This window comes from Lampetra planeri, chromosome 5 (genome assembly GCF_965212315.1).
Source record: "Lampetra planeri chromosome 5, kcLamPlan1.2.h2, whole genome shotgun sequence".
NCBI lineage: Eukaryota > Metazoa > Chordata > Hyperoartia > Petromyzontiformes > Petromyzontidae > Lampetra > Lampetra planeri.
The window spans coordinates 5,592,919-5,617,606 of record NC_136111.1 but is presented as its reverse complement, the minus strand read 5'-3'; the positions used below and the strand labels follow the sequence as shown (position 1 = coordinate 5,617,606).

The following is a 24,688-nucleotide window of genomic DNA, read 5'->3' as shown; positions in this document are numbered from 1 at the left end:
TTGCCCGAGTCATCCGTGCTGTCGATCCCCTTGCCTCCCTTCAAGTCCAGGCTCAAGATCTTCAACTTCTCTGCTGCCTACGGCTGTCCGTTTATATGCACAGAATAAATGACTATGCATCCTTGACCCAGGATGTCCATGTTCCACAGTCGTTGTTGTTGTTGTTGTTATTTATTGTAGCATCTTCTTGGTTCTTTCGGTAAAGTCACGTAGAATGGAAATAATAAAATAATAAAAATAAAACATAATAAAATAATTGCGTTGTGGCCGAAACGTCGTGAGAATTATTTTCTTATGTTTTATTTCTATTATTTTATTATTTCCATTCTACGTGACTTTACCGAAAGAACCAAGGAGATGAATCCCCGCAGCCACGAAAGAAGCTTTAAATCGAAATTGATTGTAGCATCCTTAAGGCGCGGTTGCTCTTCCGCCTCTGCTGCTGCTGTTGCCTGCAACCTTGCTCGGTCGTTCCTGCGATCGACTCCCCGATCTCGTCGAAGTTCGAGTCGGAGGTGGACACATATATCCAACTCTTGTCTTCACAACGTCTACCGCCGCGGCATTGAGTCTCTGTATAAATCCACATCGTAAGGCAACGGACTGCGTACACTTCAGAAACCGTGCCTCCATCCCAAGCGACATCTTACAAACGATATCCTTACTCAAGGAGTGCACGGACTTTGCCAAGAGGGCCATGTTATGGACAATTGGGTTGGTTTGATGTTGTCCGTGTTTGATGTGGGGGAGAACACCGGAGTGACCTGGAGAAATACCCCATGTGTTCACTGGGGGGGGGGCACTCCAAATCGAGTATACTCAGACTGAAATGAAGTAGACAGTGATTTGCTTGTAGTTCAGCTTTGCATCTCAGGCTCCGTACACCAACTGATATTTATTGCAGGAATGCGTTGCGACAGTTTAGGGATTAATTTTACAAAGGAGCTGTCGGGGGCTAAGCTCCGGAAACATATCTCTCCATTCCCGGAGATCCTGCGGATTGGAGCTTGGGAGGCACAGACAATATTGGATGAGTATTCGATCCCTGCTACAGCTGTGATATAGTAGAACTCGCCACTGGTCGTGACCATGACCTGCTATGAAACCCGGAATTTAAGGTTTAGTAGTGAAGTGTATTAACCATCCAGACAAATCGACCTCAACTATTACAACCAACTTTGGGAACCTCATTTGCCAGTAAAAATATGATAATTGTTTTTTTACCCTTCTATCTGGCAACAAAACTGACACCTTTTTACAAGGAGTCATGTTTGCATAGACCGCAATACCTGCAGTCATAATACAAACAAAAGAACATAACTCTGATAATGTGCACTGTCCTTGAAGTTGATTGGTCCACACCCGAGACAGCTTTCCTTGAGCCTAGTCTCACATGGGTTGGACCAGAGCTAGCTCTCATACTCTGATGGTGCATTGTCTTTGAGTTGTGCGCCTTTTGGCGTCATCTGGTCCAACCCATGTGAGACTAGGCTCAAAGAAAGCTGTCTCGGGTGTGGACCAATCAACTTCAAGGACAGTGCACATTATCAGAGTTATGTTCTTTTGTTTGTATTATGACTGCAGGTATTGTGGTCTATGCAAACGTGACTCCTTGTAAAAAGGTGTCAATTTTGTTGCCAGATAGAAGGGTAAAAAACCAATTATCATATTACAACCAAACTAGAACTACCAATGCATTCCTGCGGCCACTCACAACCATCTCGCAACCACCACCATAATACAGAAACGAATAAACCTACTACCATGAACCACCTCAACTTCACTCCTTTACAATCGCACTAAATCATTCGTAACCACCCTAATCCACCCACCGCCATCCACAACCACCAATTAAGCACTTACATACCTCGGCCATCCAATACCCCCCCCCCCATCCAACCCAACTGCACAACCACCCACAAATGATGACATTTGAAAAAACCCAACCCAACCACTCGCAACCACCCCCCACAACAGTCTGGAACGATATCCCTCTGCACATTGGCAGCATCACCTCAATCGCCTCCTTCAAGAGAGACTTAAAAACTCACCTCTACAATCATGCTTTCGAGCGACTCTGAGTTGCGACCACTACGTCTGCAAATTTGCGCGCGTTACAAATTGAACTATTATTATAATTATTAATGAGCCCAACAACCGCACGGCAACTTCCAGCACGGCTCTCTGCCACGCGCCCACTCCACCGCTGCGTGCGTCACCTCCTCCAGCAATCGCCACTCTCCGCCCTTCACTTGAGCTCGCTTTTCATCTCATGCGATTAGAATATTATTTTTACTCCTGCCAAACCGATACGGTGTCCTGTTGCGCGCCTATCTCGTCGCGATATCGCGGGCGCCCGCTCTCTATATAAGCGGCGTGGAGAGGGGTGGGGAGAGAGACAGACATTACAGATAGGCAGACGGCTGGAGGACGTTCATTCATTCAGCTGCTTGCTCCTGCGCTGATCCATTCCGTGATTCATTCGTGCAGCTAAGAACGTTCACCCATTCACTCAGTCGTTCTCTGGTTGATTTGCTCCGTGCTTAGAATAGCTCAAACAGCCTCTCCAGCTTGGTAAGAGCCGTGTTTCCGTTAGGTGAAAGGGTACACCGAAGAACGCACATTTACGCACTCGCTCATCCAGCCCTTCATTGATTGATTCATTCATAACACCTGCGAGCACGTTCTGCCTGGTTGGATTGGGTTTAAGGCTCGTCTTCTCAGGTTTCGCATTAAGAACATTCGTTCTCACTCACGACTTGTAAATTACTCCTGGAAGGAGTGATCAGCTAATTAGGTCGTTTACAATTAGCTACGAGATTTGCAGCAATCGTACGACCAATCTGTCTAGCTTTATACAACCGGAGAACACAACGTAGCTCCACAATTCGGTTCGTTGACACGAAGTTTTGCCCGCCTCTAAAGTGCCAAACCAACTTGCATGCATCGGTCGATTTGCGTGCGTTTCTAATTGATCGTTACGAGCACACCGATGAGTTCCGTCAGTTCGTTAACTTCCGACGTCTATTTTAATTAACACACACACACACGCGTGCGCCGTGCTTCAATTTATAATCCATCGCTCAATTCGCTCGATTTCTCAAAAACCTTTCGGGCGATTTTTCACCTTCGCTCCAAAAAAATGTTCCTGGACCAAGTCCTCTGCTGCAACACGCTGGGCCGTCTCTGCTCCTTCCTGCCGCTCTGCGACGCCTCTTCCCGCAAGGAGCTCGGCTCCGGCGGGTCTCGCCAACGCCGGTGCGGAGGCGAGACCCTTCGCGGGTCACCATGGAGGTGTCAGCAACAGCAGCAGCAGCAGCAGCGGCAGCCGAACGGTGTCTGCAGCTCTGGCCCCGTGAGCAGTGGACCCCACTACTCCTCGGCGCCCCAGGGTGACGCGGACACAACGGGAGCCCTCGCCAGGACCTTGGCTATGATCGAGGTAAACGTGGCGGCGAGGCGATGTCGGGGAGAGTCGGGCTGTTTTGCCTGGCCGGTTCAGCGGCAGTCCGAGACGATTTGAGTTTGCGCGGAATGCATTCAACGGGTATTCGTCGGTCTCTCCGCATCAAATCATTAATGTTTGAGCCAATCGGTACTAGAGGGGTTTCAAGCCAACACCCCCGCAAGCGTGTTTAAAGAATAAAAACTCTGCTTGAGTTTCCCACCAGTTGGGTCTCATCAGCAGGAGCCAGACTTGCTGAAAAGTTGTCCTGATGCTGGGTCACCAGAGGTCATTGGTAAGGATATTGCGTCTGAACCACGGTGGCTCTGTTCAAAGCTAAAAACTAAATCAACATTGTGTTGTAACCATTCATTCCCACCACCGGCAAAGGTTGCAATGCGCGCGGGAAACTGACACAAGTCATAGCCGCTAAATGATCGACCGTGATAATTATTAATTTTCTCTCTCTCTTTCTAATCATGGATGCACCTCGAGCCTAAGTCCCGATCTGACGATGCATATACGCGGAGCGCACCAACCCGTTTGGGATTTTGCTCAGCAATCATAGACTAGGGAGGGTCGTGACGAGCGAAATCTAGGCACGCGGTGTCAATGCCATCGAGGCAAGATACCCACCCGTGGCCTGAGCCGACCAATCAGGCTCCGGTCAGTCTCACACGCACACACCACCATCCTACACGTGTCGGTGGTGTGTGTGTGCCCGTAATTGCAGTGGTTCATGTGGCACGTGGTGCGGCGTGTGGTGTCGTGTGGCGTGTTGTGTGTTGTGGCTGACGTGTGGTGTGGCACGGCGTGGTGTGTCATGATGTGTGGTGTGGCATGGCGTGTCGTTTGGCGTGGTGTGGCATGTTGCATGGCGCGGTGTGTTGCGTGAGTGGCGTGTGGTGTGACATCTGGCGTGTGGTGTGGCGTGGAGTGGCATGTTGCATGGCGCGGTGTGTCGCGTGCGTGGCGTGTGGAGTGGTGTGGTGTGTGGTGTGGCCTGGCTTATGGTGTGGTGTCCCCATGCTGCGGTGTGTCGTGCTCCCCCGCCCCACCACCCACCACCCACTCTGCAGGCCAATGAAGTGAAGGGAGTTCGCCTGCGCTGGCGAGGCTCAGAGCCGCTCATCGAGTTCTGCCTGGATCTTCAAGGGGAGGTCTCCGAGGCTGCGGCGGTGCCTGCAGGAGTCGAGGAAGCCCCCGGCGGCGTCCAGGAGGCCCGGGCGACGATCGAGGGAGCGGCAGAGTCGTGCGGAGCCCTCAACACGCTCGTGCCATTCCCGACGCACATTTTCCACCTGGAGGAAGTGTTCGCCGCGGTGCGGTGGGACGACGTCTCGTCTTCGGAAGTGAGTCTCGTCGCAGCTCAATGTCGTCCGCGTCTGAGCCGGGGTTTTTTTTTGTGCGTGTGTGTTTTCCCGGCACACCACATCCACTGTAATTGTCATCTTCGCGGCTGTGGTTTCTAGTCACGTGCCGAGCTCAGTTTTAGCCGCAACTCAGAAAATGATCGGTGAGAAAATGCATCCCGTAGACTCGCGCAATGACATTCATGGGAATATACCAAATGAAGCGGATCGGTCTTGCTCTCGGGTTTTACCATTGAATTCACACGCGTAAAAAAAACAACAACACCTAGGTTTTGTTGGGAATTAAACAAACCACAAAATAAACATTATACCTATACGATTGAGATGGATTGGCGTCTATTAGCGAGCGTTAAATGCCCGTGCCAAATCCAGTGTACCACCACCACCACCACCGGGTTAGAATCCGAGCAATAACCAACAGTTCATCAGGGTCCTCACGTGAGACTGCTCAAACAATCCGTCACGTGACACACGTGGTCTCTCGTCACATCATTTGACTCATCTCGGCCATAAATGCTCCGAGTAATGAACACATTGACGCCGCTCTTCGTGGTCTATGGACAGAGGTGCCTGTCCATGGGGCTACTCAAGATGCATCGTTTTGAAAAAGCTCTGCAGTGATCAGTGTCTTTATTTCGTACGGGGGGAGGAGGGGGGGGGGGTAGTTTCTCGGTAACGTTGATGTGCTAATGTCGAGGTTGGTGAGTGAAACATTTGACAGCTCCAGGAGTAAATCTCTGAAGCGCAGCCAGCGAATGATCTCGGCGGGCAGTGACGTATTATGATACATTCAGTATTTATTTATGAGTTCGGCCACAGGGGTAGTTTAATGGCAACATTCTTGTCATTATCCCTCCACCATCCATCACGATTGACACGCTAATTTAGTATTACTATTATTATTATTCATTCGTGGAAATGCATTGATCAAATTCTTACCAACAAATCTCTTCGCCACCGGTGCGGGCTTTAAAGATTTTTCAAGACTGGGTGTAACACCACGCCGCATTTCCTGCGTGACAGAGCGAGGCAGTGGCAGATGTAAACAGTTCCAGCCGAGGCTCGAGTAACACGATTTACATTTCGTCGGTGGTGAGATTAAAACATTAATTCTCAAACATTTTTGCAGAGAGACAAATTAGAAATGAGTCTCTAAGTGCAATTATCTGACATAAGCGAATTCGCGTGAGAATTCATGAGCAGGAGCCAAGATCACGCGTGCACTTTATCCTTTGTATATATTTATTTACCCGTGGATACAAATAACAATTTAAAAGCATTTTACCGCGTCATTTAGTGGATGATTCAATCATTTATTTGGCAAAAAAATTACATGGGCATGACACCGCTTCAGATATCACGACCCGCTGATGTCGGTCATTGCCGGGAAGTTAACTTAGGTGGCAGTGCTTATAGCGCAGCGCGCTAATCACTGCGCCTCCGCTCCACCCCACCGCATCTCCACTAGAGATTAAAAAAGCGATTTGTACAACCATCGACAAACCCTAAACGCCTGTCCAGCGATGGTATAAAAGGACCTGCCTGGGTCAATAAAGCCAAGTATTACATCATGTTGAAATTCCCTGCTGTGGCAAAATAACAGGAAATATTGTGCTTGTATGGGATTCCATTTGCTTAAATCTGCAGGGGGGTGGGGGGGTTATGCAAGCTTCTCAGCATGCCTCGTGGAAAGCAGCTGTCACATGGATTATTTCACACACACACACACTGATGAAAAACCATACATCACACCCCGCAGTCACGAGCCAACCTCCATCTCCGCTTTCCCTAACACAAGCGAATAGAGAGTTCCCGCGTAGAGCCAACACAGACTGCAAGTGTCGTTTAGCAAGCACCGATGAAGGTCTGCACGGCACACGCGAGGCCAACACCACGCCCATCTGCCTTTGTCTACCCAGTGAGCATGTTGTCACACAGCACCAGGTGCTCACTAAAAGCCGACTCAGTCCAATGACTTATTTGAGATATTTGCTGCTCTTATCAACCACGGCCGGGAGTCGAACTGGGGTTGCTGGATTCGTAGTGCGGTGCGTTGACTACGACTCCACCATCGCTTCACATATCCCCACCAAGATAAAGAACACCCATATAGCTGGGGGCAAGTGCTGTTAGCGAGCACCTCGGAAGGCCCGGGGCATGGCACACGAGGGGGTGGGTGGCCAGCACCACGCCCGGCCGCCTTTGTCTCCTCGGTGACGATGTTTACACATCGCACCAGGTACTCATTTGAGGCTGAGTCGATCTAGGGGTGTCCCGGACCAGTGTAGATAATCGTCACTGGTGTTGGCCTTTCGTAGCGCTACACTACGCATAAACACACAAACACGTGCCTCCCTGCACGGAAAACAAAAAGTATAATCTCGATTTTCCTTGTTTTTTCTCCAGGAATTTTGCTCCGAACTTGATGAAGGCAGGAGGGCGTACTTCTCTGAGCTCGCTCTTCAATACAAATTGTAAGTCACCGCGTATGCAGGTACCGCAGTACAAAAAAAACACACAACACCGGTAATGCTGTAAACAATATTCATGAAGTAGATTAACTCGCTAAGTGTGGACGTCCTGCGGGATTGAATGTCACCGATTCCATCATGCACTTTGGGTTGGCCTTCGGGGGCTCTAGAGCAATTAGGGTTCGTGGGCCATCTGTGCGAGCGATTATTTTGTTGTCACCGACCACAAACAGAACACTCGTTTCGCGTCAATTGGTCAATCATCCCAAAGCCGATTTTTTCAGAAACAGTGAATATTTGATAAATGGCTGAGTATAATTACGCTATTTCCTGAAGCTAGTGTCCGTATGGCTAATGATGAGGACTCCACCCCAAAGCGGCGTTCTTCTTTGCAAGGGGCCCGCGGGCCACTGAGGACCCCTGGTGGCCTTTAGTGCGGCCCCCGACAATACACAACACGTGGCGACACTCCCCATCTTGCTGCTGGCAAACCCCAATGGTTTCAAAATGTGCGGCGGCCCTCCTCACACTGATGATGTCTTGTGCGCGAAAGTGGCCCCCCCTCTGAAAATTAGTGATGGAACACTGCCCTAAGGTGTCACCTTCCGAACAATAAACTTTAATTGTGTTCAGAGCTTAATTTATACCGGAGCTTTCCAGGGCAGAGCTCCGGAAATTACCTCCGACCCCTTCCCCCGAGAACTTAAGTACTGCTTATGTTATGAACTCTTTGAAATAAATACAATATACAGTGAGTGGTGATGAAGCCCACTGGGGGCATTAAGCATCAGTTCTGGTTTGCTACCATCACGTGACTACATATTCTCAAAAATCTACACAATTCAATAATATCACAGTTGTTTGAATTAATTAAGGTTATAGGGGAATTAATTACATTTCAGTTATTAAAAAAATGTTAATCATTAAACATATTTTATAAGTTTATTAAATATATTTTTGATGAGTTCGAGCTGATATTCGGTGCATTTATTAATTCAGTTGTCTGCCCCCACCCCCTCTCCCACTCCCTAAGATATTTGGGGCTCTAAGCTTTTTCCTTAGTTTGCTTATGACTACTTTGTATGGTTACTACGCGAATATTACGACTACACGAATAGGTTCGATCCCAACCCTAACGCCTGTATGAGACCAGTTGTAATTGCTGGCGAAACGTCGTACTAAGATTGTAAATGTTTGCTCTCCAACACACCGGCGTGCTGTACGAGTAACGAATTGGCACGTTCTGTTTATATGACAAAGCTTACTAATTGGCTGTGTCGGGTGGTGGCGGGTTTAACGACACATTTCTATTTACGCGATCTAACCCCAAAATAACTGTATTATGTATATTAGGGGTTTGCATGTTCTCTCCCCGTGGAATTTTTCGGTTGTTCCCTCCACATTTAAAAACATGTGTTTAAAGTATTTGCCTGGTGTGAATTTCCACACAATAAGCCACTCCGTTGGGCTCCCCTGTGACAGGCCAGGTCGCTTCTAAAAAAATAGCCGTATAGCTCAGTGGGCCTTACCTGGTGAAAGTGGCCACTATTAGCACCAATTCTTAGGTGTTTTCGGTAAAGTCACGTAGGTGAAAAATTTAAATTAATAAAAGTAAAATAAAAATAAAATAAAAATCACGAACAGATAGGTGGAATTCCTCCCCGTAGAGGGTGTTAATTCTAGATTTGAAGCTTTCGTGACTGCAAGGATTCTTAGGTTTTAACACCCTCTACGGGGAGGAATTCCACCTATCTGTTCGTGATTTTTATTTTATTTTTATTTTACTTGTATTAATTTTAATTTTTTTACCTACGTGACTTTACCGAAAAAAACCTAAGAATCCTTGCAGTCACGAAAGCTTCAAATATTAGCACCAAACCAGTTAATATCGCACAACCCAGTCCACTCCATCAGTGTCGATTCTTCATCTCTCCTCGTTCTCCTCCGGCCCTACCCTTGCAGCCGCGAGCCGGTGCCCGTGCTGCAGTACTCGGCACGGGAGAACGCCGCGTGGCGGAGCGCCCTGGAGGCGGCCGTGCGGGGTGCCCCTGGGGCAGAGCCGGAGCTCCGCGCGGCACTGGAGGAGCTCACGGTCACCGCCTACTGCGCGAGCGAGGTTCCGCAGGCGAGCCACGTGTCGCAGCTGCTGCACGGTGAGCGTGCCGTGCCGAGCCGTGCCGATCTGAGCCGTGCCGAGCCGTGCCGAGCCGAGCTGAGCCGTGCCATGCCGAGCCGTGCCGAGCCGTGCCGTGCCGTGCCGAGCCGAGCCGTGCTTGCGCGCTACGGCCATGGCCAATCTCACAACGAGTACAGCCCCACAATGAAGGATGAACACATCATCGTCATCGTTATTATTATTATTTGTTTTGGTGGTGATGCTGCTGCTGCTGCGTTGGTAGCGGTGCTAAAGCACTCGCAACAACAACAACAAACACACAAACTTCGATTGAAAGCTTTCGTGACTGCATGGATTCATATTCTTGGTTCTTTCGGTAAAGTCACGTAGAAGGGAAATAATATTGTTTTATTTTAAGAAATTTATTTATTTTATTATTTCTCTTCCACGTCACTTTACTGAAAGAACCAAGAAAATGAAACACGCAAACCCCCAGTACCCAATAATGCTATTGTTACCATGTAACTGCGTTTTGTGTTTAGTTTGATGTCCTTCCCCAGCACATCCACTTACCAGGGTTGGCTACGTGCTGTGCGAAAGAAGTTCAACAGCATACAACATAAACAAATTATATGTATATAATAGGTGACGTTTACAGGTGATGTTTTAAGTTTCAGGTTTAGTTTGTTTTAACCTGGAGAGAAATCAAAAGGCCAGGTGAGGTTCATTTACAAGAGTGAGTGTGTGAATGAGTGGGTTAGATGATGAGTGAGTGATTTCAAGTTCAATATTGTTTAACCAGTTGAAAACTACAAGAGACCAGGATATAGAATCATTTGCAAGAGTGACCTGGGTCAACCTAAACTAAGCATTTTTTATTTTACCAGGTAATGTCCACTGAGCTATGTAGCCCTTTTTCAGAAGCGACCTGGGCCACAAATGACAGCTCAACGAAGTTGGCTTATCACGTGGAAATGTATAGCAGCCAAATACTCTGAGCGCGTGTTGTTGATTCTAAATGTGGAGGGGATAACCGGAGCACCCTGAGAAAAATCCACGCGCCCACCGGGAGAGAGACACGCAAACTCCAAATATACAGCAGGCGTCAGGGTCGGGATCAGGATGGAACCCACGACTTCCTGCATACCAGGCGAGGTAGTTAACATCTCCTAGCCACCGTGATGATGATGAGAGAGAGACACGCAAACTCCAAATATACAGCAGGCGTCAGGGTCGGGATCAGGATCGAACCCACGACCTCCCGTATACCAGGCGAGGCAGTTAACATCTCGCCACAGGGTTAACCAAAGTTACCAAGGCAAGAAAACAAACAAAGGAAGCAGAACAGAAATCGAAACAAAAAAAATCAACAATGCATTTAATTATCATAGCGCTTTTCCACATGCAAAGCACTGTGCAGTAAAATATAAACAGCGACGAATCTGACGGTGACGAGCCCCAACCCTGTCTCTCTCCCTCTCTGTCCGCAGGTCACACCGGCTTCTCTCTGTGGCCCGTGCCGGGCACTCCGCCCGCCCGCGCCCTCCTCTCGGCCCTCGCCTTCCGCGTGCTACCCTGCTCCCTCCACGCGTGCCCCGGCAGCGTCGCGCACCCAGCGCACCGCACGTACGGTGGAGTGAGACGAAACCGCACGCATGCACGCAGAGATAACCATGCTAATCATCATGGGGGAAAAAATAATAACTAGTGACGTACGAGAGGGAGGAACCACAGACAAGCAGGAAGGCGTTGCGCTGGCGCCAACGATTGCCCAGGCTCTGCGGTCCTCTATGCATTAAAGATATTTTCAGCCAATGAATGGGCATTTACATGTGGGAGGAAACTGGAATACCTGGAGGGTTTACCACGTGGGTTTACCATGTGCGCGAGGGAGAAACACTCTATCCCATACTGTACTCTATTGCCTTCTCCTGGCGAGCCACGGTAGAGGACCTCGACGCCAATGGAAAGAGAGTTTGGTAACGGAGGTCCCATGATGAAAGAGAGTTTGGTAACGGAGGCCCCATGATGAAAGAGAGGTTGGTAACGGAGGCCCCATGATGAAAGAGAGTTTGGTAACGGAGGCCCCATGATGAAAGAGAGGTTGGTAACGGAGGCCCCATGATGAAAGAGAGTTTGGTAACATTTGTCCAATCCACCGACCTTCGCCTCCACAGTGCTGGATTACAGACGTCCGCCACCACACCTGTGTGTGTGTGTGTTTCTCAGAGTGTGACTGTCCGTTTACATGCCAGTGTGTGTGTGCATGACTGTCATAGCATATGTGTCGGTGTGTATTATACAGATGCTTGTCTTTGTGTGTGCTTTATGTCTGTGCATGAATGTCGATTGTCATCCCAGTACGAGTGTGCACGGGCGTGAATGCGTCTGCATGTTAGAGTGCACGTGTGTTTATGATTCAGCCTCTGACAACAATCACCTGGGATGTGCCCAATGTTTTGTCACATCTCTGTAGCTAAGCAGGGATGTTGAGCCTGGATGGTTCTTGGGTTGGGTGACCACGACACACGCTCGGCTGTCACGAGCCGTGGTAGTCTGTAGAGGGCAGTGCGGAAAAGTCCATTGTTGTACTGCACTTCTATCCGCCCACCACCTATGGTGCCCACCTACATCCCACGGTGACCGGCGTGGTGAAGTATGATCAAACTATATCTGGAATTAATGGTGACTCACATTCGTGCAAAAATAAGTCGTTGAAGACTGCCGTGGGCCCATGTTGCCAGCAGAGGGCGGTGCAGAAAAATACACCCGTTGATTTGTCAAAATGCTCTCACTCCGAATCTCCCTGCGTCCACCTCACCGCACTGACCAGCCCGGTGAGGTGTGGACAAGACAACCGCCACAGCGCGGTGAGGGCCTCGTAAGGCGGTTGATTGAACAGAAGGGCTGTGCGTGTACATTTGGGGAGGCATAATGCTGTCATCTATTGGTAGCAGATGGCCATTGCTGCCTGTATGCTACCATTACCCCGACCTGAATATCAACTGGTGCATGCATTTCCCTTGCTCTAGTTTGAAGATTATTAATGAAGTTGTGCACACCCTCTCCTATTGAAGCCCACGAGGGATGGTTGTTATGGAATTGGTGCGTAGCCTGAGCCCTTGAGCCCAGTGCGTGGATGTGTCGGTCAGCCACGCTCTTTGCGTGCCGTGCCAGCCGTCATTGAACCCACAGGTTCTCGCTCGAAGCACTTGGCCAAACCAGCCTGCTAAAGGCGATATGGGGGTGGTGGGGACGTTTGCCTTTGTTCGCGTGCGCACAGGGACGTGTGCGGACTGCTGCTCGGGCTCGTGCCGCTTCTCACGATCGGCCCAGTGGCGCGTGCCGTGCAGGACATGGGACTCGCCTCTCTGGGCTCCTCAAACGCCGACGTGCAGCTCCTCGCAAAGGTCACTTCCTCTCCACGGAACGCAATATCCACGTGCCTGAAACGCCCGCCACAATACAAACTGTGGGTTCGATGGTCAAACAGAACAGTTCCTGAAGAAGCACGTGGAGCGAGACCTCGCGCGTCATGCCGCGTAACGCCAAGGCGCGTGGTAGCGACGTGGAACGGAACTGGCCCAGCTGCTTGCGGCTTCTACTCATAACGGATGGCGACGATTCGTTCCTGTAACGCGAGAAAAATAGTCTTTCCACCGGAGTTGAGAAGGGGCTCCTGACCTCCACGTGGGATTCGATACAAGAGTTAAGGGAAGGGGGGGGGGGGTCTCAATGGTGAGGTGTGCGCGCAGCTCGTACACCGCAAACATTTCGTGCAAGAGGGTGCCTGTAAATCGTCAGAGAGAGTCAAACTGTGAAAAATTCACATTGCATTGCCCGACTCCGAAAGCGATGTGAAAATCCTGGCAAGCATCGCTTCCCGAAATTGCCCGTATGTACAATTGCGCAATACGAGTTGGATTTATATAAGCGCCGTCTAAATGCGACCACACCTCAAAGACGCCGTGCGGACACGGCGGGTGTCTTTGCTCTATCGAGCGATGCGGTCAGCCGCAGACGGAGGAAACAAAGTCTTGAGCCTCCACATGGCCGCTCCACTTTCAATCTCACGAGGATATCCCGGCAGAAAAGTGAACTTCTTATTCCTGAATCCAGCCAGACGCAGCCACTTCAACAAACAAAACAGCAACATGTTCCCACGACCACGCCGTTCGTTGCTTCAGGTCCCTGTATAGATAGGACAGAAAGTTTTGCCGGGGAGAAACGTCTGGGCTGTGCAATAGTTGGTTTGACTCACTGCAGCCGCTCTCTCTCTCTCTCCATCGCTCTCTCCCTCTCTGAGGGTGGCTTGGACAGATTGGGCCGTGCGAACTAAAGGATCGCTGCGAAGAAGCGACTCTTCTTCGCAGTCGCTCTTAAAACAAAGGGCTTCTTATTGCTTGTTCGTGTTGGTGGGGTGATTGGCAACCGTGTAGTATTGCGTTGGTGGCCGAGGCTGGTGAAGCAGGTTGAGGGGTTGCGGGAGCGGCGCTGTGGACGTCTCGAGACGCCACCAGCGGATGAGCGAAGCGTCGGGCAATGCCGGGAGACGCTTTCCCAACGTTTGGCTTTGGTAGCCACGGTCGCTCGGTGGGGAGCGGCTTTTCATCAGTCGCAGGTGTAGTAGGTGGACCACAAATGGCCAAGGTGGTGTGTTAGAATTGCTACCGAATTCAGCGTTACAGGAGGGAACAATGGGCACGTCACAAGTCGTCACAACTTCTCCATCTGTCACTCGGGTAGGTAACTTTGCTCGTTCCCCGAGTCGATGGCAACTGCATGCCAGTTCTACACTAGCTAGTAGAGATAGTGGTATGATAGTGGTATGGTGATGATGGCCGTGGTGGTCACGGCTGTGATTCTAGTGGTAATTATGGTGATGTTTTCTTTTCGTAATTATTAAAATTACAGAAAGTATGCGGCAAAATTGCATCTTGGGAACAAACATAAGGCGCTGCCACAGCAGTTAGACTACAGCGTGTAGGTCAAGAACGTGGATACGATGGCTCTCATTTACAGAGATTGATCATCTCGAGTTTCACTTGGGTCTTCAAAGTCATCAAGGTCAATAACTGCAGGCAGCCTATGCGCTTTAGAGCGTGGTGCCATGTATTGTAGTGCTGCTCAGTGTCAACTCACGATGAGAATGCCATTTATTACTCAGGTATATATTATTGACCATATTAAGTTTTAACTAGTGGCTGTCTAACGCCTCTCCATTTAAGCGATGTTGTTTAACTGCAACTCTTGTGACAGTGAAGCTGATATATTTACCATTTGATTGCGAGGTCAGAAAATGTAAAATAAAACTTCAGGATCTGCCCGTAGTTTAGTAAAGTATTATTGACTTGAATACTGAATTCAGTAGCAAACAAGACTGCCGTATACATTTGTAATTACAGGGCGTTTCCAGAAATAACGTTTTTTATTGACTGGCCTTGCCCAAGAAATATTAGGATTTTCATGTAAACTTGGATTTTTTTGAACTTTTCTTGGAAGTTTTTCACTGGCAGAATGATTTTGATTTAAAGCTTTCGTGACTGCAGGGATTCATATTCGTCGATCTTTCGGTAAAGTCACGTAGAAGAGAAAAAAATAAATAAATAAAAATATTTCCCTTCTACATGACTTTACCGAAAGAACCAAAAATATGGCAGAATGATGTAAAAAATTACCAATAGCATAGCTGATTACTGACAACACAAATTAGTAGAAGGAAGCCCTGATTGGAAGTTCTTCCGATTGTTAGGGATTTTTAAAAATTAAATACGAGACACCGCAATCCTCATTATCCGCGTGCTGTACACCCGTTTAGTGCAGATAAGAAGAGTAATGTAATTCCACCCCAACTTCACTGCGCAATAAGTGAAAGTCCACCCTTTGTGAAGTTGTCCCAATACGGTAGATCATTAAAACAACATTCCCAGACTTCCCCGCACAAAGGCAAATTTGATCTCGATGGAATATGATCGTGTGAGTAACGAGCCCCGCGTTGTGCCCACGTCTCTCGCAGAGTTTCTACAGCGTGTGCGAGTTCGCACTCCGCCAGGCGGGTCTCCCCGTCTGCTCGGAACCCGGAGACCCTGTGGGTCCCCACGACGTCGCCATCACAAGCCTGGAAGAGGCGCTGTCTCATGCGAGGTACATCATTGCCAACTCACGAACGGTGCACTTGGCCGATGGCCGGGCGCACCGTTGGTCTTTTGATCTCGTCAGATCTCAGAAGCTAAGCAGGGCCCGAGCCTGTTTGGTGGATTGGATGGGCGAGAACTCTGTATAACGGGTTGCTATAGGCTGCTGCGGGGCTACGTGGTGGGCAGCAGAGGGCAGTGCAGCGTAGCAAAGTCCATTGTTGTTACGCTACTTCTTTGCTCATCAACTTCACCAACTGACCAGCGCGGTGAAGTATGGTTAAATGACCCTCATCCAGCGGTGGATTGGCAGAAGGGCTGCTTGTTGGTGGGGAGCGGTGGCACAGTGGTTAGCGCACTGCTTTGTATACCTCACAGCCTGAGTTCAACTTCCAGCGTGGTGAAGTATGGTCAAACAAGCCTCACAACCGACAGCTTTGGGAGGCCTCCATCCGAGAAATAGCTCGACAAGGGCAGCTGAAAAGGCTTCACAGCATGGTCAAAACTGCGGCATGTCATCGCAACACCGTGCTGAAGATTGCACAAGTAGGCAGGTCACCGTTTGTTTGCACACTTATTCCAATGAATACCTCTGCAATTCGCAGTGTTTATCAATTCGCCGTGATTACGTGAAGCTTGCGTTTCCACGAAAGTGGCCAGCGTGCGTCGCCTCGCATTCGAATGCGAAAGTGAACCAGACCGTGCGTGCGCTTGCCCATCGCGTTGCCAAGTGGCGTGACGCTTTCACATCAAATTTCACACCACTAGACGGACGTCGAGAGAGAGAGAGAGTATTGCCATTTTAACGCCGTAGAGCCAGATTAGTATTTAGCCCTGACATTTTACGGCACAAAGAGGAGAGCGTCTACATTTGTTCTGCAGCATAAAAAAAAAGTTACCCAGAGTCTCTTGTTTTCCTATCACAGCTCGATCCATTGCTTTAAACTCTTCACGAAGGTCACCAGAGAATTTCACCTTCCAATGTCACGTCGCCTTTCAACGGTCATTCTGTTTCCAACGGGGACCGCTTTCGTCAATATTTGCTAATTTAGGCACGGGCAGCAGCTCGCACACAAAGGCAAACGTCCCCCGCACAGCCCACGCAGGCTCCCGGGTCAAGTGCTCTGCAGCGAGCACCTTTCATGGCGAGTGAGGCACGCGGGGGGGGGGGGGGGGTTGGTGTGGCACGCGCGCCGCCCGGGCAGCTGTTTTTTCACCCAGTGCTGTCGTTTAGACTGCACCAGGCAGTGTACTCGTTTAAGGCTGAGTCGACCTAGGGGAAGCCCAGGACCAGTTCAGATACGCGGCAAACTGATGTTAGCCAGGTCACCATGTTCACAAATACCACCCCTCCGCCCCCCGGCACACAAATTGCTAACACGGTGTTCAAGTAATTTTAGCCACCCCTGCTTCATGCTGTTGTTGAAGTATCTGAGCTTTTTTCGCACGCGGTATTGCACCACACGCGATCAAAACGAGCACGTATATAAAAGACTGCCCCCGTGTCAAAGAGCACTCGATTCACAATTGCAAGGTTCAAATCACCATTGTCATCGGCCATGATTAATCCACTGCTGGATGAAGGCTTCCCTGGGCCGTCGCCATCTCTCTCGCGATCGTGCGATACAACGATGCATCTTGGGCAAACACGCGAGTTTGATTCCAGTGTTCCATCGCTGCGTCGATCGTCCTCTCGGTGTGTTCCCTCCGTCTTGACCACCACCGTCAACCCTCAGGGGGCTGATAAAAAATGAGTCCCACTTTGTGGGACATCAACGTTGTTTTTGTTGTTGTTGTTGTCAATAGAACGCAGCGATGTTCATTAGCCGGGCCGCTCGACAATTCCTGCATTTTAAGAAATGGAGGTGTGGGAAAAGTTTGGCCGAATCAACTCCGTGTGCTGGAGTGGCTTCGTCCTCATATTTGAATTTGCGCGATTCTGCCGTTGAAATTCGATGAAGATGTTGCACCTTTGTACGGCTCTGCCCTTGCTACACCGCAAATCCGTTCTCTTTGGCCTGTGGAAATAAAGAATTGCAGAATGCGGTTTGCTAATGGCGGAAGAGATCCGAATTAAATTGGAATTCTTGAGTGTAGCGAGCCTTTCACACAAACGGTCATTGTGCCAAGGCGATGCGGGCCCGATAGACAAAGAGGCTTAACGAATCATGAGATGTGTAAGTGACGTAAAAATGTATAGCCTTGCATTGGAGATTGAGCCTATGAATTTAAATAGCATGCGAAGGTCAACGTGGTGAATTAACAGACTCCCTTTGAAGGCCTGAGCAGAAAGAGATCCCATGAAGGTTAAAGCTTTAGGAATTTAAAAAAAAGAATCATTGTGACTTGCGCATTCACAACCATTCAACAGAGCTCATAGCATATGTCATACTCAGAAAATGCGCTTTCAAAAACCGGGACTTAGGGGGGGATCCATTGTTTTAACGGACTCTCACCCGATACAATTAAAGGGAACATTGCTGCTATCGGACAAAGAGGGTCGTTTTTGGAGGACGCAGTCAGGGTAGGGTTAGCCCACGTGTGCCGGCGGCATCATCGTCCAAATTTACCAAATTTAACCGCCCGTATTCTCCGCATTACTCGAAGCACCCCAACTTTTGCTCTACATTGCAACCCGGAGAATACGGTACGACTTGCAAATGACTGAACGGTAATCGGGAAAAAAACACAACGCAAACCTTGCTCCCCCCACCCCCCAACTGGCAGACGAATATACACAGCTGCTGCCACTGGGGTGGGAGAGGGCTTTGGGGAGGGGGGGGGGGTCCTCCTTTGGCTGGACCCCAGCAGCATAATAGAATGATGGAGATGAGCTGTGATTCTAGATTTGAAGCTTTCGTGACTGCAAGGATTCATACTCTTAGTTCTTTTGGTAAAGTCACGTAGGTAAAAAATGAAATTAAAATTAATGAAAAATAAAATAATAAAATCACGACGTTTCGGAGGCAACACAAGTCTCTGTCATCAGGTGGGACCGTCACAGCCAGATTTGCTGCATCAAGTGAGGCATTCAAGTGGCGACACCGTGACGACCGCTTTACCTTCGACGGCTTCTTCGCTGCCGTTGCTGTGTCCCGCAGTTGGCAGGCAGCGGAGTGTACGGCGCGACGAGGCTGGGCCCTGCGCTATGAGCCGTACTCCCAGGGCGTGCGCACCCTGCGGGATCCGGCGAGTGTGGCCCAAGCTGTCGCCGACCTCCGTGACCGGCTCTACCCAGCCTACACGGCTCTCAACGAGCTCTCCGTGAGCGGGGCCGCGTGATGCTCCAAGTCTCAACTCGTCCGCCGTAGTGGGAGAATATTAAGGAGGTTTTTGTTGTTGTTGGTGTTGGCGTTAGATTCGATGGACAAGCCTGATGAAAAAAGTGTTATGGCCTGCTAGCCATCAATAAAGTACTAGCTGGCTAAGAAAGTATTACCTGGGACTAAACGATGACCAGTATGAAATTAAAGCTGTGATTCCAGATCGAGTCAGTATTAGGGTATGATGGTAAGGAATGGTTTTAGGGATAGACGCGTGCCAAAGGGATATGTTTAGAGGAAACGGTAGGGTTAAGGGTAGGTACAGCATTTAAGTTTGAGTGATTGCTTGGTTAGAACTGGTTGCCTGGGTTTGGTTTCGGAGAGCGTCAATGCCGTGTTAGCGATCAGAGTTCATAAACCAATCATACTCTTGATTCATTCGGTAAAGTCACGGAGGTAAAGAAAATAATAGATAAATAAATAAAAATTAAAAAGAAATACATTAAATCACGACGTTTCCATTGCAACACAAGCAATCATTTATTGACGAAACGTCGTGATTTAATTTATTTGTATCTTTCATTTTTATTTATTATTTTCTTTACCCACGTGACTTTACTGAAAGAACCAAGAGTATGGATCCTTGCAGTCACGAAAACTACAAATCTAGAATGGACCAATCATAGGCAAGCAGTTTCCATTGTCAACGAATCTCAAGCGGGCAGCTTCGGTCCCTGTCATCGCCTTAGAGAGCCGCTCCAAGCCCGACTGCAAAACCACCAAACCTACGCCTGCGAGCACGTGCGTGCCACGTAGCTTAGGTATGAAAAGTAACGGTGAAGTATTTCAATGAGCCCGGTCCCAGAGAAAGACATGCTGCTCCCATCTGCTTCGTAGTACATAGTGGAACCGTATGCCAGAGGTAGGCGAATTCACGTATAAGTATTTTAACAACATGACCTTGAATCCACGTGTCCATGTATTCTAGCAACTAGATTCTAAAGCTTGGGGCACAAGCTGTTTGAAATTGCGCACAATCATATGTAATGTCTGACATAATATTGCCATTTGCACAACATTGCTATTATCAGAGTGTCTTTGATGTTAACATTTCAGCGGATCAGATGGCACATCTTATTGCTCGTAAATTATTAAGGTGGCATATGCTGTGTTTTGGTACGCGTCTGTATAACACTATAACGATCAGGCATCGTCATTCACATTGTGCGAGCGACTGGAATATGATCCCGACCAGGATTAATGATCTCAGATTTCACAAGCACTGTAAGGTGATATCATTTGTATGGTTTTCATAAACACACGCCCGAGTCCCATCTTAATGGTTCTTAATCAGTAAGCTTATCTTAGATTGAATATTAAACGAATTACTTGACGATGCCGCATTTGAGGGCTATCGCTAGAAATGTTTCCCATTGTATATTTTTCCTCGCATGGCGGAGTTATTGACGAATGTGTTGAGTTGTATTTGATTGAACTGGAATACCATAATAGAAAGGGTTTTTTTTGGGTTAGATCGCGTAAATATGAATGTGTCGTTAAACCTGCCACCACCCGACACAGCCAATTAGTAAGGTGTATCACGTCAACAAAACATGCCAATTGTTTATTGATACAGCAGCACACCGGTGTATTTGAGAGTAAACTCACAACATTTACAGTTCGAGCACGACATTTCGGCGGTAATTGCAACAACCAGCCTCATCAGGCGATAGCCAGAACATGGAATACCATTGTTATTTTAGAACATGTTCAATGTGTGTCTCAGTATCCTGCCCTGTGCATCGCTGTACCCTTTTAAACACCCCGTTCCCGATTTTGTCTACAACGCTTCGTATGTCAAACTTGAAACAAAAACATTAATTCAGACTCTTTAAAATCGCTTAACCCTAATCTGGTCGTTTCTTTCCGAGCACTGTCGACATGCAATTGGAGTAAAATTAAAACGGGCAGAATATTTCCCCGGTTACGTTGTGAATTCCAGTTCACCAATGCATATGCGAGTAACATGGACATTAGTGCTCCTTCAAACTCGCGACGCAACATTACATTTGACCTTTAGGTAAACTTTAAGTGGTTTACGTAATGCATTGAAAACCCACCCTGACAACAATACATCTCTTGACCTGCACACAACCTCCTCCTACATAATGCACGATCCTACCCAACCACACAAAGCCCTCAACTACCTCCACATTGATTTGACGCTTTCGTGACTGCAAGGATTCGTACTCTTAGTTCTTTCGGTGAAGTCACGTAGGTAAAAAATTGAAATTAAAATTAATAAAAAATAAAAACAATAAAATCACGACGTTTCGGAGGCAGTTTCACCTGAAGACGGAAGCTTGTGTTGCCTCCGAAACGTCGTGATTTTATTGTTTTGATTTTTTATTAATTTTAATTTCATTTTTTACCTACGTGACTTTACCGAAAGAACTAAGAGTATACCTCCACATACTCCATTCCCGTGACACATGTGAACCTCGAGACCCCACGTTGTCCATCTCTGGCACTTACATTTGCCAAGAGCTACATTGCCTCGGCCATTGTCATGGCTGACAAACCCAAAGCATCTGCGTATTGTCAAATATGTCAGGTGCAAATAGCCCAACGCCACAATGTCTGTGGTTTGCTGACTTGCCTGTTCATGCATCAACTGGTGACCAATGCTTTTCTGGCATCTCAGCAGCCAACGCCACGCATTGCTCCTCCTCATACTTTGTCACATTTGAGCAGTTTTGCTGACGTTGAAAAAAAAATATTTTACGTTCGTTTTTGCCCCACTTAAGTTTTCACAGAAATATCTTCCCGTGATAAATAAACATTTCTGCCACTACTTGATGTTTATCGTTGATCTCGCCGAGTTTTTACAGTCTCGTCCTGTTTGCTTGGAGAGAGAGAAGGCAGTCGCGGCAACTAGATCCTCTTCATCGCGATAACTTGTTGAGCATGATGTGGTTCAGTGAAAATGTCAAAACAGCTGGCAGTTTCTCGACTCTCAACCATCAGGCGCGACCATTGTACGTACAGCTCTATGGCTTTAACCGTAAAGTCACTTCATTGCTTACATAGTGAATTGTATAAGTCGGCAATTTGTTCACATTCCACATTGAAGTGTTTGGTAGTATTCCGTAGCATTTGTATTTACAACTAAAGTGAGACACCTTTTTAAAGCCAATTAACTGCATTAAAAAGGCCGCTTGACATTGGGATTGTCACCTCCGTAGTCAAAACATTTCGGACGCGTCATGGGAAGAAGAATACCGATCTCGCGATGCCATGAGAGAGGCTGAACAACTACATGCGTATCAATGCACAGTCGCAAGTGGGGTGTTATCGCCCAAACTGACAAAGAGCCGGGACTTATAATGACCCCGTGGTAAATGACTCGCAGAAGATTTTCCCAGAGTGGCCACCTCAAAAAAATAGGACCAAGTCCTTTGAAACCCAGGACAGGCGGGTGACTCTTCGCCGCAGTGAATTGCGCGTCAACATTTGCATAATTTAGCAAGCTTGTTGTATAACGGTGTTTGCGTGACATTTAGACGTGGGGGGGGGGGGGGGTAGGAACGTGCAGCCGCTTTTGATGGCTCGTGTTAAAACTCGGCGACTCGGTGGCATTTAAGTGTTTGCCCGCGTGAAATTGTTATTCACACCGCTCCGTTTTTTCCCCGTGCATAATGGGAATGCAACCGACCTCGCTACATCAATAAACACCGTTCATTAAAACGCACACGTCCATACGTTTGTCCTGCATTTACGCTCTCCTGAAAGGCTATTACTGTATAGGTGGTCATCGCTACTTGCGCGGAGAATGGTGTTCCATCTCGCGAGTCAGACCTCGGCCGCCTCCAACAGCTGTCTGTGGGCACACCGCTAGGTGCAATCGAACCGTCGCCATTGGCTCAGACCACGTGCGTGTAAGAAGGGCTCGCGAGTGACGTCATCACATCTACCCCTCTACTAAAGGAACGGAACAGGAGGAGTTCTCCCACAAGTCTGGCTGCCCGCCGGACGATGCCGGTTGTGATTACTGGCGACACGTCGCACTCACCGGTGTGCTGTACTCGTAACGGATTGGCACGTTCTGTTTACTTGACAAACCATCCTAATTGGCTGTGTCGGGTGGTGGCGGGTTTAACGACACATTTATATTTACGCGATCTAACCCAAAAAAGCCTCTATTATGGATGTATGTACTGTATGTTGAACTTCTTTGCACCGTGTGGTGGTGGGGGGAGGACAATAAACGAAACGCAAAAAGCACTTTTGAAGAAATTCGTTTGCAATGTAGCTCCAGTGGCTTCCAAATATCGGAAGGAAGATCGTTCCAGACGGCCACAGAAGCGAGTCTGAAAGCGCGCGGCGCGGTGAGCACCGTTTCTGTTTGATGGCTAGCAGCTAAAAGTGCAAACCAGAGTACTGCTGTGATGACAGTAGAGTCCACATGTGGTGTGAGTGGACTAGTGGCCACGGGAGGTAATGACAGGGGAGTCAGCTGTGAGTGCGAAGGGACTGGTGGCTACGGGAATGATCGAGAAGGGGGGCGTGGTCAGGTGACGGAAGAGGACGGTGGAGTCTGCTGGTGGAGCGAGCGTCCAGAGCCAGCGAGAAGGTTCGAGAAGGGGGGCGTGGCCTCGTGTCGGTATAAAAGGTGGAGATGCGCCAGAGACTCGGGGCTGTCGCAGTGGGGGGTCTCCGCCTGATGTCAAGTGAACGTGTCTTCAACAAAGTTCCATCTCAAGAGAAGTGTGTCAAGTCGTCATTACACTGTTATCCAACTCCCTATGCAGATCGCATCGTGCAGTGCACGTTGCACACGTGTCACCACGCTGCGGGTCCACTGCTGGATAAGGGCCTCCCCGTATGTCGTGGGGGTCATTTGACCTTAGTTCACCACGCTGTCCAGTGGCGGGTTGGTGGAGGTCGGGAGCATACAGGCTGAAGCATTGTAGAGTACAACAATAGACGATTCTGTACCGTACTCTGCAGCAGAAACCTATACATCACCTAAACTAAAACTATTTCAGAAACGACCTGGCCACAAATGATAGCTCAACGAAGTGGCTTTTCGCGTGAAAATATATCTAAACGCACGTTGATGATTCTAAATGTGGAGGGGAAAACCGGAGGACCCGGGAGAAAATGTCACGCGACCACGGGGAGAGAAATGCGCAAACTCCAGCTATACAGGCGTCAGGATCGGGATCGAACCCACGACTTCTTGTATAGCAGGCGAGGTAGTTAACATCTCATAGCCACCGTGGCGAGATGTTAACTGCCTGTATAGCAGGCGAGGTAGTTAACATCTCATAGCCACCGTGGCTACCTGCTGCGCTCAAGATAGCCGCACATCCAGGCGCTATCCAGGCTCAAGCCTGCTCGTGTGCAGGCACGGGAGTAGATTGTGACATCACATAACCGCGTGGTCCTAGGGAGCCCTTCATCCAGCAGTGGACTGATTATGGTGGATGATGATGAGGGTGATTGTGATAACACAAAGACAAAGATCCCCCGTATGGGACAAGTGCTGTTAGCGAGCACCTATGAAGGTCAGCACGGCACACGAGGGGGTGGGTGGTTAGCAAACCGCGCCCGGCCGCCTTTGTCTCCCAAGTGGCGATGTTTACACACCGCACCCGGTACTCATTTGAGGCTGAGTCGAGGTAGGGGAGGCCCAGGACCGGTTCAGATAATCGTCACCGGTGTTGGCCGTGAGCTGGAATCGAACCTCGGGTTCGCCAGGTTCGTAGCGCAGCGCAGCTAACCGCTACACTACCGCTCCCCCCCCAATTCATCGATATACACACGCACGCACACACGAATTGGAAAGAAGAGACTGCATTGACAGGATTCGTCTGGTGACAA

General features: G+C 48.8%; 1 protein-coding gene across 1 annotated transcript; it reads left to right on the top strand.

Moving 5' to 3' along the window:
• Positions 1-2,442: 2,442 nt before the first annotated feature.
• Positions 2,443-19,253, top strand: LOC144719196 (tryptophan 5-hydroxylase 1-like). The gene is made up of 8 exons (XM_078595090.1): positions 2,443-3,442; positions 4,525-4,797; positions 7,225-7,292; positions 9,252-9,442; positions 10,896-11,031; positions 12,689-12,815; positions 15,422-15,549; positions 18,641-19,253. The coding sequence occupies exons 1-8, from the start codon at positions 3,143-3,145 to the stop codon at positions 18,819-18,821; spliced, it is 1,404 nt and encodes a 467-aa protein (XP_078451216.1). The 5' UTR covers positions 2,443-3,142; the 3' UTR covers positions 18,822-19,253.
• The last annotated feature ends 5,435 nt before the right edge of the window (positions 19,254-24,688 follow it).

Excerpts from the sequence above, each read along its gene's own strand:
- LOC144719196 (XM_078595090.1), top strand. The coding sequence starts at position 3,143 with ATGTTCCTGGACCAAGTCCTCTGCTGCAACACGCTGGGCCGTCTCTGC. Across the intron at positions 9,443-10,895 it reads CGTGTCGCAGCTGCTGCACG|GTCACACCGGCTTCTCTCTG; the intron begins GTGAGCGTGCCG and ends CTCTGTCCGCAG. Across the intron at positions 15,550-18,640 it reads GAGGCGCTGTCTCATGCGAG|TTGGCAGGCAGCGGAGTGTA; the intron begins GTACATCATTGC and ends TGTGTCCCGCAG.